Source organism: Oncorhynchus mykiss, chromosome 26 (genome assembly GCF_057628025.1).
Source record: "Oncorhynchus mykiss isolate SJ-2025 chromosome 26, ASM5762802v1, whole genome shotgun sequence".
In the NCBI taxonomy this organism is placed as follows: domain Eukaryota; kingdom Metazoa; phylum Chordata; class Actinopteri; order Salmoniformes; family Salmonidae; genus Oncorhynchus; species Oncorhynchus mykiss.
In genome coordinates this window covers 18,989,347-19,004,021 of record NC_143047.1, presented here as the reverse complement: position 1 = coordinate 19,004,021, position 14,675 = coordinate 18,989,347, and the positions used below count along the sequence as shown (strand labels likewise).

The following is a 14,675-nucleotide window of genomic DNA, read 5'->3' as shown; positions in this document are numbered from 1 at the left end:
GATGTCTTGTATGTGCACTTCATGAGTCAAATGTAGGAGCGAAGACAAAATTAATATTTTAATAACCTTCAGAAGCACCAGGGGCATTACTAAAAATGATGGTTAAAAGAATACATTGATCTGTTTACATAGTTTCAGTTAGGGGAAGAGGAGTTAATGTCAAACTTACAAATAACTAAAGCTGTACAATTCTATTCTAAAAGTAAGTTGAACATTATGTGCACAGGGTTGTTTAAGTCACAGCACAACTGTTAAGAAACCATACATTGAGGTAACCTATACAGAACAAAACATTTCTATATCGACCTTATGGCTAGAAACCAGCCTCTTGAAAAATAAGCTTAAGCTGATCTGGGGAGAGGCAGTTAGAACCGTCGGGGTGCTCCTTTGAAGGGCTTGAATCCGCCAACACTGGACATGGAACTGTTGGTGATCTGCACGATTCTGTTCATTGCAGACGAAGAGTGGCTGGAGAAACAAAAATACATTTGCCTAAAACAGTGTCGCATAGAGTAATGAGTAAATACATAGAAGCTCAAATATGGCTTCTACCAGAATACTTTTATACATATCACATTTGGATTCATAGTTTACTGGGGTATTTGGAAATGGCAGTGAATTTGAATCTACTTTAAGTAAATACCTACAGTCAACTTGTGCAATCAGTTAGGAGCACGTGGTCATTTCCCATCACCATTATTCATTATGAAGCTTACTGGTAGTCCCCAGTCACGGTGTTTGTTTACAAGCACACAACAAGACACCGGAGCCCTGTGAGTCACTCACGTGTGTAGCACATGCCAGGTGATCTGGTTAACTGTATAAAATGTGCTAAATGCTCTGTAGTTGTGCATTTGGTTTGCTAGTTAGCCTCTTTCAAAACCAGGCTTTGCTTGGTAACAGCAGAGAATCCCCCTCCTGGATCAAGAGCCTTGCTGTCTAATATTTGCTTTGTAGATGCAGCAAACTGTTGAGCATTTTTAGTTACTTGTATAACTTTGAGCTGGGATGTCTGTCCTTCAAATACTTTAGGTCAGAGACTGTAAAAAATGTTAGCATTCTCTATGGAATATTGCAGTGGGGTTTGAAAATAGCACTCCTTGTGTTCCGTGTAGGTATTACAGCATTACAGCATATTACCATGGCAACATGGATGTCACCCAAGTCTAATTCATAGTGCTCAGACAAGTCCAGTACACATGACATTCATTTCAGCCACAACTATTACAGATTAAATCCACCCCTCCTATCTCCATAGACCACCTGCTCTTGATTTCCTTGTGCCATTTATTTTTCAGCTGTTCTGTGATGTCTTACACAGATTCTCAAAACTTTCTAAAATGGGGTGGGATATATATTTTTGTTGTTGATTGATTATGGCTTTCCTGATCCTGCTATTTGTAGGGCTAATTTTGGAACAATGTTATGACTGTTTAACCACTCCCTGAACCTGTGGCCAGAAACAGGCTACACAGGAGCAATACCAGAATAAGTGGTCGAATTGGTTGTATGCCGAATATACATAACATTCTTATTTTGGTGGCAAGAATATTGTATAATAATTTAAATAGACAAACTTAGTTTTGAGTATCAGTTTATAAACCATGTGCCATGGAATCAGCACATCAGAAATCTCTTCAAGTATTTTGCAACCTGTATGGTGCCATGGTCAACATTTTGGTCCTCAAATAAAACTGGTATATTTTTCTATTCATGACAATTTCTCTCTAATTTTGGTCTTTAATAAAGGCCAGACTAACAAGCTCCCCTTCTCCCCCTTCCACTTGCCGCCTCCGTTTTTGCAGTAATGCACCAATCAGTTGGTTGTAATTTTAGATAGAGCTAACAATTCCACATATTTGTGTTAACTGCACATGTGACATAACTCCACCTTTCCTATTCATAATATCCTTAACATAGATTTTTTTCCCATAAATGTTTTTTTAATCAATTAGTATATTTGAGTTGAACCATGTCTTTTCTGGGGGATGAAACTGGAATTGCAACCAGCTTTGTGAAGCTCATTTCAGAAAGGGTGATATTTACAAAAAAAGGTTCCAATTTCAATGAACTAAAAGTGAGAGGTTGTAATCTGGATAAAGGGAAAAGTACAGTCTTAATGCAACGGCAGTGAATACCTTGAGTGTGGGGCCATCATGCTGCCACGGCTGTCTCCCATCCTGCGGCTGTCTGGGAAGCCCCCTCCCTGCGATCCAGCCCCACCATGCCACTCCTTCCTGGGGGCCGGCTGGTCCCGGCCATGCCGCTCCACCACCACCTGGCGGCTAGAGCTGAAATGCTGGGTAGAGAAAGGGGAGATTGTAGTTATGAATTCCCTATCTGAAATGTAACTAAAATAGAGGAAATGGAGGGTATTGAATGTGTAGATTTAGATATGGGGGATTTGTGAGGTGCTGACCTGGTCTGCCATGACCATGGGTCTTCCTCCAACCCGGCCACTGAAGTTGGATCTTCCTCGGCTAACTGAGGAGCCTCCTCTGAGAGCAGGCCCCTGGCCATCTCTGCCTGAACGCTCTGGCCGCATACCTCCGGTACGCACAGCTCCACTACATAACCACAGAGAGGACGATTACCACACGGATTACAACAAAAAGGTAATTGTCTACAAACTTAAACAAGCGCACTAGACATCCATCCATTCTGACCGTATGTCCCCCTTAGGTGCACTCATGCCGCCGTCATTCTTCCATCCTGCATGCCCAGTATGAGTAGCGTGCCCGGTGCCTCTGGGGGAGCGGCTGGTATGAGACATGCCAGGCATGGGTGCTCTGCCCCCTGCTGGCCGCTCCGGCATGGGCGCGGCCCGGCGCTCCGGCATGGGCGCGGCCCGGCGCTCGTCCCTGTCTCGGATCTCTCTGCGGTCTGTGTCACGGATGTCTGCGCGTGGAGTTGGAGGAGGCTCGGCCCTGCGGACAGTCTCAAAGTTCTTGGGGTAGCGCTCAAACCCAGAGCTGTCTCTGCGAGCAGTGGGGCGGGACTTCTTGGCCTCAGGCTCACTGTTGAAGCGGTTACGTCTGAAAACCCCCCCACACCCAAAATGGATTGTCAGATTCTGTCAAGAGCTGACTGTTACTGGAGGGGGATAGACATGCTAAACTGCTATGTGGGCTGTGTGTAGCTTGCTCTTTGCCAGTTTAGGTTCAGGTTGCTTTATTTGCAAAAAGCACTATATAAATAAGAGGGCTTATCAAAGAGGGCCTACCTCTCAATGGTGTTGGGCTCAACGGCTGCAGCCTCAGGGAAGCCTCTGCCTCTCTCCCGGGGGCTGAACTCAGTAAAGCGGTTCTGCTGGCGGTTGTAGTCCGAGCCCTGGTTGACACGGCCCTCAGACTCTGGCTGGATCTTCTTGTTGCCATTCCAGTAGGGATCATTCCTCCGGCTGAAACATTCAATGGAGAATGTTTTAACTGGGCGACAAGTAAACTGGTGTGGAATGCCACTTTTTGAGCTTGGTCAGATATGATACCAAAATGTATCTTTCACTTGATGGTCAAATTGACATCTGCTGGTCATGTCTGAGACCAAGCATCCCTGTCTGCCGTGGGATGCAGACAGACCAGGAGTCTGTGTGCAGGGGACGACGACAAAGCAGTACTGCACAAGCTGCTCTGTAACCTGTCCTGCAAATTCATGGACATAATGGTGGAATCTGGTTGTCCACGATCAGAGCCTCAACTACACAGAGCAAACCCCGGACAAACATCCCATCCCCAACTACAGTGTGGCCTTGTGTACCTGTGGTCCACATCGCGGCCTCTCTTCAGGTTGTTTCTCTTCTCCTGCTCGTAGCGGAGCTGCTCCTGCTGCCTCCTCAGCTCCTCCCGCTCACGAGCCATACGCTCCGCCTCTTTTCGCCGCTCCTGCATCACAGCGAGATAACGTCAGCATTACATTAACAATCCACTAAATGGTTTGCTCACAATTAGCTGCTCAAAAATGCTCTTAAAAGCCTTTGAAAGAGCACCAGAATGAACAATGAGTAAACAACTCACCTTCCTCCTGTCGTTTTTTACAACAATCAACTAAGGTACAGCCTTGAAGACTAAACATCCTTAATGATTTGAGTGCAAGCACCTGCTCTATGCGGATCCTTTCCCTCTCCAGCCTTTCCCTCTCCATGCGCTCCCTCTCCAGTTTCTGCCTCTCCACCTCAAGCCTCTGGCGTTCTCGGAGCAGGTTCTCCCTCTCCTCCCGCTCCCTTATCAGACTGATACGCTCACGCTCCCGGCGTTCCCGCTCCGCTATCTCACGCCGCCTGACGGGACAGGAAGTCACAGAAGCATTAGTACCCAGCATCCTTACAGTACTACAGAGTACAACAATTAGAGTAGGAGTTTGTTTCAGGCTGACCTGCGAAGCTCCACAGCCCTGCGGACGCGCTCCAGCCGGACCATACGCTCGCGCAACCTCTGCTCTTTCATCTTCTCAAAGGGGAGGATGTCTTTGCTGCCTCCCTTGTTGGGGAAAACTCTAACTCTATTCATCTCCATCTAGGAAAGACAAGCATGTAGAGGTGAACTATGAAAAAGAAAGTTCCACGATCAAACTGTCGGATAGAAAAAAACTGCGACAAACCTCTTCGGGAGGCATGAAATATCTGGGTCTTCGCTGCATCATGTTGTTGTTGGTGGTGAAACCCGGCTTGTCAAATCTCCCCCTCCTGAACGGTGGTCTCACTTTGTTCAGGTCTCCTTTGGCATGATCAATCACCACCATCTTGCCAGGGCTCTTGGTCCCTACACAATACAGGACAGAGATTAATTTTTACTACTCTAACCATCAACACAATACATAAAAAGGAACCTGAGATAAGGAGCATACATACTTCCACCATGCTTTTTATCATCTTTCTTGGAGGCATCTGGGCCTAAGCTGGATGTTGTGCTTTTGGACTCCTGCTTCTTGGATGAATCCTTGCAGTCTTTGTCTGATGGCTTGTCGGACTTCTTCTCCTCTTTTTTGGAGGATGGCTGGGTTCTTTAGGGGGGAAAAAGAGCAGACAAATTAATATTTCTTTCAAATTTCCCCATTCTGAAAAAGACAGATTGTGTTTCTTCCTCACTTACTTGCTAGTCTTGCTTGTCGACGCACTACGTTTGTCACTTGATTTGCTGGAGCTGGTTTTGTCATCTGATTCCTTCTTCGAAGGTTCTTTCTTGAAGGGATCACTTTTAACCTGAAAAGACAACAAATACTCCGTCACAGTATTTAAAGGCTACGTCACAATTCTGAAGCAATGTCATTTTAATTAATTGAAGAACAAAGGACCATGAACCTTTTTTCTCCCTACAACGAAAATGACAGAACGCATGTTGGCTCAATGGCTCAGAAGAGAATGTCAGCCAATGTTGTTCTGCAGAAAACTCTCTCAAAATGGCATCTTAAAACCTTCAGAACTCTTGACGTTTCTATGACGTCACAAAAGATAGAAGTCAGAGAAAAGATTCTGAACTGTAAAATTGTAATCGTTCTCTGAACATTCTAGCTGAACAAGGTGCAAAACAACTGTTTGTCAGCTTACCCTTTCAACAGATATCTGCTGGCCGTGGAGTTCTGTGCGGTCCAGGTGGGAGATGCACCTTCCCACCTCTGCACTGGAAGACATTGTCACCAAGCCATAACATTTGGCTCCAGGACTGCGAGCATTAGTAACCACTTTGGCACTAAAAACCTGCGGAGACAAGAATTTGTTTAGGGGCGGAGCAACTACATGCTGCTTGTAAAGGATTGGGTTAAATGCGTCAGACACATTTCAGTTGAATGCATTCAGTTGTTCAACTGACTAGGTATCCCCCTTTCCCTTAGTAAAACAGTAAATTGTTTCCAATAAGTCAAAGCAAAACCAGGACACCCATACAGTAAGAAACATCCAACCCCAGTACCCCACCACAAGAAACCGTTTACGGATGTTTTAAGCTCTAGGCTTACCTTCCCATATTTGCCAAAGAGATTTTTCAAATCAGCTGCTTTGGTGTTGGAGGACAGGCCGCTCACCCATATGTTTCGAGTGGAGCTGCTTGCACTGCTACTGCTGATACTTCCTGAAATATGGTTGTTTAAAAACATACATGCATGCACTGTAGAGGCTTTTACATGTAAAATGTCTACACATTGTACAAACTAATCTAGAAGAGCCTAATGTTACTTACCGGTAAGAATTAAATGTTTAAATGCAGGTGCTTTTGACAAAATGAAATCATTTCAGACACCTTTAAAATGCCAAAGAAATGTACTTTTTAGATATGTGAGGAAAACTGGGTAATATGGCACATTACACCAATGGTACTAAAATTCACAGATCAATTGTTTGTTCTGACGCTTGAGAAAATAATGCCATTTTGGCTGTCCAGTCAATACTGCACATTGATTACACGCACTACATAAAGACCTATGCTTGACCATCGTCTGATCATTAGTAGTGACGTCTTGAGAAATGTATCTGTAAAATCCTTACCTTTGTCATCTTTTGTGGCCTTTCCATCTCTGTCCTTTGAAGAACTACAAAGCAGATTTCACAACAAATAAAAAGAAACAAGAGATGAGTGCCAGTATATGAAATCCCCTGCGGAATATGACGTACACCAGGGCAAACAACTTTTTTTTTGTCAAAAAAGAAAAACACTTTTTTCCTGTATGGATGTATTTTTTTTATCCCCACGGGCAAGGCTTGCATTTGGACAAAACTCCCATAATGGCCTTTTTCATTGCTTTTCCACGGGTGATATGGGTCATGTTCTCAGCCAATTTACTCCCTGGACCAATGAAATCTTCAGTATTGCGTTCGACTTCACAGCGAATCATTTCATATGTTTCTGACAAACTGACATCACAGGGACTACTGCCCCTTTAAAAAAGCCCTACGTGGGAACTGGAAAAGGCAAACGTGCTGGAAAGGTGAAAGTAACATCTGTTTTCAGCTCCTGGTTAATGACACAAATTCAGAAAAACAACCAAATGAAAGTAACAAATGGGAGGCTCATTAGGTACATCAATGAACATTTCTCATTAGGAAAAAAAGTTATAAAAATCTTGAGGCTACCCACAATGCTGCGTTCACAGTGAGCTGGAACTTGGTAGTAGTATCTTAAAGAACTGACATAGCTAGAAAGACAAACCTCTTTCCTTGACCTGATGCCCCAGTAGACGAGGGGCCTTTCTTCCCAGAATCCTTGTCTTTGTCTCCCATTTCAGCTTTCTTCGAGGCCTCTCTGCTTTCCTTCTTAGAGGAGTCAACCTTCGTCCCGTCATCCTTCTTACCATCTTTATGGCCTTCCACTTCCATCTTCATGGCATCCTTGGGGCTCGTCTCAGCAGAGGCCTCTGGCTCGTCACAGCCCTTGTCTGCCTCTGAATCTGGAAGTTTCACATGTTTACCTGTTTCCAGGAGGTCATCACCATCAACATCCAGCGTGATGGCATCTTCATTCTGGAGTGTGACGGATATGTTATCGTCCTCATCTTCTTTAGCGGAGACGGCAACTTCAGTTTCGATCTCCTCCACTTGTTCAGCCTCCGCCTCGGCTTCTGCCTCAACGTCCTCACTGGGTGGAGGTTTAGAACTTTCACGAGTACCATCATCTGTATCAGTTACATCTGAGGGATTTAATAAGGATAAAACATGGCAAAAAAACAATGTTTAACATTGACATGTCTGTTACTTGACCTAGAAAGTAGAATAGAAAGCAAGTTTAGTATTAGTGGTCATCGAAGGGTAGAAGACCACAGGAACAACAAAACATACATTCCTCATTGAAAAATGGTGGTGCGGTTCAATAATCTTCATGTCATTTTCACCACCAATACTTCTTTTGCGATCCTTACAGTTATGTGTACTGTACAGTGAAGTTACTCTTCAATACTCCTGTCATTAGGAGCTCCATTCCAGTTCTTCAGTTTGAAGAGAGGGCATTTGAACAAATGAAATGAAAAGAGCATCTGTCCAACTTCTTCCGTAACCCCCAAAAAATCTGTGCCCAAAGCCATGGAGGTCAAATTCAGTCTCATTTGATGACCGTTCTACTGCCGAGGGCTCTCCCATCATAGTCTTTATGGTCATCTCCCATGTCTTCTTTCCCTCATAAAAGTCTGTCTTATTAAGTGACTTGGGATGGTTGACAAAAAAATAGATGTCATCTTTAATTGTCCTTGTGACTGTAGTGACTGGCTCAAGTCCTTAGCAAATGTGTCCTCAAGACTGTACATCATGTCCTGGTTGGTCTTTGAGCATTCTCAGTGATGATTTCTTCTCTCCGTCTGAGACATCTGTACTGCAGTTGGGTGCTACAGGAGGATGGGCCCCAATGGGCAGGAGTCCCCCATGGTATCATCAGTGCACACTGGAACTCCCTCTAACTCAGCTTGACTTCTTCCGGCATACCTTTCCCTCACCTTGAAGAAGCCTGTTGATTCCTGAGCTTTTTATCTTGAGAGAATGTACTATGCAGTCTGTATGGTTGTTGGAGCCCCATTGCATCTCAGGCCGGGAAGAGTAGGTAACATCCCACCCTCAAAAAAAGTACTGTGACAAAAATAAGCAAGTCCTCCACAAACAGGCTTGCTGAGTATCCAGCCAGCAGACAAAAGAAATGGAAGGCATAAAGGAGAGAGGGGGCATAGCAGATTCTTACCTTCACGCAAAGGGGGCTACCTGCAACCCGCCCCCCCCCCCCCCAAAGTAATCTATTCAACAGGGTGTGAAAACAAACATACCTTCTTCAATGTCATCCTCGTCTCCCTCCTGATAAAAAGACAAATGTGAAAGGTAAATACACACAAAGACAGTTTCAGTCTACTGCCTTACTAACACCGGGTTAACCAATCTGAATACCAGTACTTTTTATTATCTGATCTGGGTATGGTAACCCAATAATCTCTAGTCTACTGTGAGAGAGTGGGGTAAACACAAACATAAACATATTCATGTGACACTAACCTTGGAAAAAGATTTGGTTTCCTTGGTAGGAGATTCATCTTCCTTGGAGAAGGAGAAGTATTCATCTTCCTTGGAGAAGGATTCCTCTTCCTTGGAGAAGGATTCCTCTTCCTTGGAGAAGGATTCCTCTTCCTTGGAGAAGGATTCCTCTTCCATTGGATTGTCAGTGTCAGAGTCCACTTTCTTTCCTAAAGAAGTAATGGAGTCATATCAATCAAAATGAAAACAGAAATATTGAACAGTAATTTAAATATTAGGAATGTCAAATTACCTTTAGCTTTTGCATTTTTTCTATTAGGCGTGTCTGCTGGGAGTGGAATTTCAATTGTCTCTGCATCTCCACCTTCCTCCTCAATGGCCTGAGAAAGTTTTTTTTTTTTTTGAAATAAAACACTATTGTAATTACTAGTCGTTTATCTATTTAGCCTCACAATGAAGTGTTTTACCATTTTCTTTTCAGGACAACCAGGGCTACAAGTAGAACACAAAACAACTGCATTCATGAGTTTTAATGACAGATCTAAAATAAATTGGTCCGCTAAAGCATAAACGTGATAAAAATTAATTTATATGAATGCTGTAAGTACAGAAATTGTTTGCCCGCTGTGATATTAATATCCAACTAGTCAGTGACAACTGGAGTTTGTGACAACAACTATGTGAGCTTATTACAGTATTATAGACACCATGGAACAAGCTGCAAACACTCAAACTGGACAGTTATCTCAATCTCTTCATTCAAAGACTCAATCATGGACACGTACTGACAGTTGTGGCTGCTTTGTGTGATGTATTGTTGTCCCTACCTTCTTGACCTTTGTGCTGTTGACTGCGCCCAAGAATGTTTGTACCATGTTTTGTGCTGCTACTACATTGTGTTGCTACCATGTTGTTATGTTGTGTTGCCACCATGCTGTTTTCAGGTGTTGCTGCCTTGCTATGTTGTTGTCTTAGGTCTCTCTTTATGTAGTGTTGTCTCTCTTGTTGTGTTTTGTCCTATATTTATATTCTATTTATGCATTTTTTAATCCCAGGCTCCGTCACCGCGGGAGGCCTTTTGGTAGGCAGTCATTGTGAATAAGTATTTGTTCTTAACTGACTTGCCTAATTAAATAGAGGTTAAATTAAAAATTTCACTATGCTCTTCTCGGTAGAAGTAACCCTTAGCCTTCCAACAACTCTTATAGATAATAGTTTGTAGCGCAAGCCATTCGGACTCTACAGACATTTTAGTAAAAAGACACAGCCCTGGGGCCCTTCGGGATCCGCCCTTGTCTCAAACACCACTCTAGCTCAGCCACTCTTAATCACACAGAAGTATGTAGTTCAAACACACTACGTTCAAAACGCACAACGGCGTTAAAAAAAAAATGCCATGGTGGCGAAGTAAATACAATATAGAAAGTAAAACACTGGAATGGTAGCTTTGCAGTGGAAGAATGTGCAAAGTAGAGATAAAAATAATGGGGTGCAAAGGAGCAAGATAAATAAATACAGTAGGGAAAGAGGTAGTTGTTTGGGCTAAATTATAGATGGGCTATGTACAGGTGCAGTAATCTGTGAGCTGCTCTGACAGCTGGTGCTTAAAGCTAGTGAGGGAGATAAGTGTTTCCAGTTTCAGAGATTTTTGTAGTTTGTTCCAGTCATTGGCAGCGAGAACTGGAAGGAGAGGCGGCCAAAGGAAGAATTGGTTTTGGGGGTGACTAGAGAGATATACCTGCTGGAGCGTGTGCTACAGGTGGGAGATGCTATGGTGACCAGCGAGCTGAGATAAGGGGGGACTTTACCTAGCAGGGTCTTGTAGATGACATGGAGCCAGTGGGTTCAACGAGAGCGTACAGGTCACAATGGTGGGTAGTATATGGGGCTTTGGTGACAAAACGGATTGCACTGTGATAGACGGCATCCAATTTGTTGAGTAGGGTATTGGAGGCTATTTTGTAAATGACATCGCCAAAGTCAAGGATTGGTTGGATGGTCAGTTTTACAAGGGTATGTTTGGCAGCATGAGTGAAGGATGCTTTGTTGCAAAATAGGAAGAAACAATCTAATTTTAAACATAGCAGCTAACCCTAACCACACTGCTAACCTTACACCTAACCCCAATTTAGTGGTAAACGGTGCAGTTTAAGGTGATGGAGGGTAAAAAAATATGTTTTTTATTTTTTTTATGAGCATGGTCTTATTTCTATTACAGCATATTTGATGACTGTCATTCATATTCCATTCACCCAGCTCAATGTAACATTGATAGTAAATATTATGTAGTAGCTAAACATATAGGGGATATTCAAGTAGTATCTTAACTCGTATTCTTATTAAAAGTGCTTTGTTTGTTAATAAGGTATTGTAAGTAAGCATTTCACGGTAAGGTCTACATCGGTTTTAATCTGCGCCTGTGAAAAATAAGTTGTTTTATTTTTTATTATAGACGTTAGTTAACTCTGATCAAGGTATTTCGCGAAATGAGTTAGCTAGTTAACGTGTGGATGTGCTGTGGGCTTAAAGCAACCTAGTTTTCTAAAGGAGACATGTAACTTGCTAGGTAGCTATGCACATGCTGAATGCGATAGATGTCATGGCCAGCTAACATTCGTTACCAACGCCCCCACACCGACTGCATCGATGCAGGACCGTGGGCTACCTTGTCAACCTGACGCTGCAAAGCCAGGCCGCGAGCACGCAGTACCGCAGTTGGAAAACAAGACAGCATCCAACGGTAACGTTGGCTAGCAGGCTAAACATCTTAGTTGGCAACTACGAAAAAAGCAAGCTGTACATAGATAGACATTCATCCCATAACAAGTTGGATAGCAAACCAGTAGCTAAACTAGCTGGCAGCAGTTGAGGGCGGACTCAATCAAATTCGTACCACAACTGTTTGGTAGCTAACATTAGCTAGCGTCCGTTAGCTTTGCGTTCGCCATGTACAAATAAATTGAGCTCGTTACCTGTTTCAGCCTGGCAATTAGAACATTCTTCACACCTGTGACATCTAAATTCCTTCGCTTGAGTTCAGATTTGAGATCTATAACTCGTAAATCTGTTATTTTCTTTGACTCCGTTGAAATGGCACCCGACGCCATTTTACCTCGCTGGATGTGTTGTTGTAAAATTGTGTGTGCAGAAGGGAAGCACGCATGCTCACGCAATGGCCCCAAAGTTATTCTTCTCAAAATGTGTATTGGCGGATCGCAACCAACTGAAATATGCATACACTGCCAACTACTGTACTGGAGTGGGACGCTGGTCACGGCGTCCTTATTCGTCTATCTTCTTCTATGATATCATGGCGGTCCGCAAACAAACGTATAAAGCGCATGCCGCCACCTTATTAACACAGATAGTAGCACATCTTTGTTAATAACTATTTCTATTATCAAGGCCTTTGTTTCCACCTACTGTTCTGGAGTGTAAATTCATTACACTGTGTGACTGTGTGATAAATTACTACCAACTAACCCTACATCCATTAAAACCTCACCCTTATTCCACAATGTAGCCCTATCTGATCCTACACCAGGCTGGCAGCCTGGGAGGACTGGACACTATCGTTCAACACACCTTGTAACTCCTCTGCAACAAAATATTGTACACCCAAGTACTTCTCTGCAGCTGCCACCCCAACATCTATTTTCTGTGATTTACGTTACATTTCTGCGGTACAGTTGACAACCATGGCTATGAATGCTAAGCACCCAACCTTACTGAAACCTATGTTATTCCTATCAATTCAATTCAAAAAGGCTTTATTGGCATGGAAAACATGTATTCCATTGCCAAAGCAAGTAAAATAAACAAAAGTGAGAAGACACAAAACAACAACAAAAACGATTTGAATTTTACAGTCAATATTGCATTCAAAAAGGTTTTAAAAAGATAAAGACATTTCGCAGTGGAGGCTGCTGAGGGGAGGACAGCTCATAATAATGGCTGGAACAGAGCAAATAGAATGGCATCAAACCATGTGTTTGATGTATTTGATTGCATTCCACTGATTCCGCTCCAGTCATTACCACGAGCCCATCCTCCCTAATTAAGGTGCCACCAACCTCCTGTGATTTCAAGTGTTAGTATATATTATCAGCCATGCACAGTGTTTTAGCACCGTTCAAATAGTTATAGTACAACTAGTAGGTAAAGATAAACATAAATATTGTGGGTATTTAAAACATATATGCTCCACATGGTTACCCTTTTCTCTTGGCAACAGGCCACAAATCTTGCTGCTATGATTGCACACTGCAGAATTTCGCCGAACAGATATGGGAGTTTATCAATGTTTGGTTTGTTTTCAAATTCTTTGTGGATCTGTGGGAAATATGTATATCTATACATTTGGCAGGAGGTTAGGATGTGCCACTCAGTGTCCACCTCATTTTGTGAGTTGTGGGTTCATTGTCTGTCTTCTCTCTCCCCTCAGCATTAGAGGCTGCTGAGGGGACAACGGCTCATAATAATGGCCGGAACGGCGCAAATGGAATGGCATAAAAAAAACTGGAAACCATATGTTTTGATGTATTTGATACCATTCCACTGATTCCGCTCCAGTCATTACCATAAGCCCGTTCTCCCCAATTAAGGTGCCACCAACCTCCTGTGCCCGAGAGCCAGGTCTGCCTATGGCGGCCTCTCTTGATAGCAAGTCTATGATCACTGAGTCTTTACATAATCAAGGATTTTCTTAATTTTGGGTCAGTCACAGTTGTCAGGTATTTTCTGTTTAGGGCATTCTAATTTGCTCAGTTTTTAGTAATTATTTCCAGTGTGTCAAATAGTTATCATTTTGCTTTCTCATAATTTGATTGGGTCTAATTGTGTTGCTATCCTGGGGCTCTGTGTGGTCTGTTTGTGTTGGAACAGAACCCCAGATCCAGTTGACCGAGGGGACTCTTCTTTAGGTTAATCTCTCTGTAGGTGATGGCGTTGTGGTGGAATGCGTGCGCATTGATTCCTTTTAGGTGGTTGTAGACTTTAACAGCTCTTTTCTGAATTTTGACAACTAGCGGGTATAGTCCTAATTCTGATGTGGTTTTCTGGGTCTCTGTGCTTTTGGTTGGACATGTTTCTCAATTTCTTTCTCAGGGTTTTGCATTCTTCATCAAACCATTTGTCATTGTTGTTCATTTTGTTAGGTTGTCTGCTTGACACTTTCAGACTTGATAGAGAAGCTGAAAGGTCAAATGTACAGTTTAGTATTTTTACTACCAAGTTTATAGTTTCACTATTGTAGTGAAATGTTTTGTCCAGGAAGTTGTCTACATGGGATTAGATTTGTTGTTGCCCAACAGTTTTTTTGGTAGATTTCCACTACTTTCCTTCCATCTATAGGGTTTCTTAATAGTATGCAGTTTGGTTGGCTTTGATGCCTCATGATAGTATTACTTTGTTAAAGTAGGCTGTGATGTTGATGTGATCTGATAGGGGTGTCATTGGTCTGACTGTGAACGCTCTGAGAGACTCTAGGTTGAGGTTTGTGATCAATCAATCTAAAGTACTACAGCCAAGGGATGAGCTGTAGGTGTACCTACCATAGAAGTCCTCTCGAAGCCTACCATTGACAATGTACAGACCCAGCGTGCAACAGAGCTGCAAGACTTGTGACCCATTTTTGTTGGTTGTTTTGTCATAGTTGTCATGGGGGGCATATTTGGGAGGGAATACTGTCACCTCCAGGTAGGTGTTTGTCCCCCTGTGTGCTGAGAATGTCAGGTTCTTGTCC

General features: G+C 43.0%; 1 protein-coding gene across 1 annotated transcript; it reads right to left on the bottom strand.

Annotated features, from left to right (window-relative positions):
* Nucleotides 1–33: 33 nt before the first annotated feature.
* Nucleotides 34–12,238, bottom strand: LOC110506533 (SAFB-like, transcription modulator). The gene is made up of 19 exons (XM_021586217.3): nt 11,905–12,238; nt 9,225–9,312; nt 8,954–9,141; nt 8,731–8,758; nt 7,137–7,614; nt 6,476–6,519; nt 5,950–6,062; nt 5,543–5,692; nt 5,088–5,197; nt 4,847–4,998; nt 4,597–4,757; nt 4,372–4,511; nt 4,096–4,276; nt 3,757–3,881; nt 3,224–3,400; nt 2,667–3,035; nt 2,420–2,567; nt 2,139–2,299; nt 34–468 (listed from the first exon to the last, which is right to left on the bottom strand). Exons 1-19 carry the CDS (start codon nt 12,166–12,168, stop codon nt 366–368), a joined length of 3,180 nt encoding a protein of 1,059 aa, XP_021441892.3. The 5' UTR covers nt 12,169–12,238; the 3' UTR covers nt 34–365.
* Nucleotides 12,239–14,675: the final 2,437 nt, after the last annotated feature.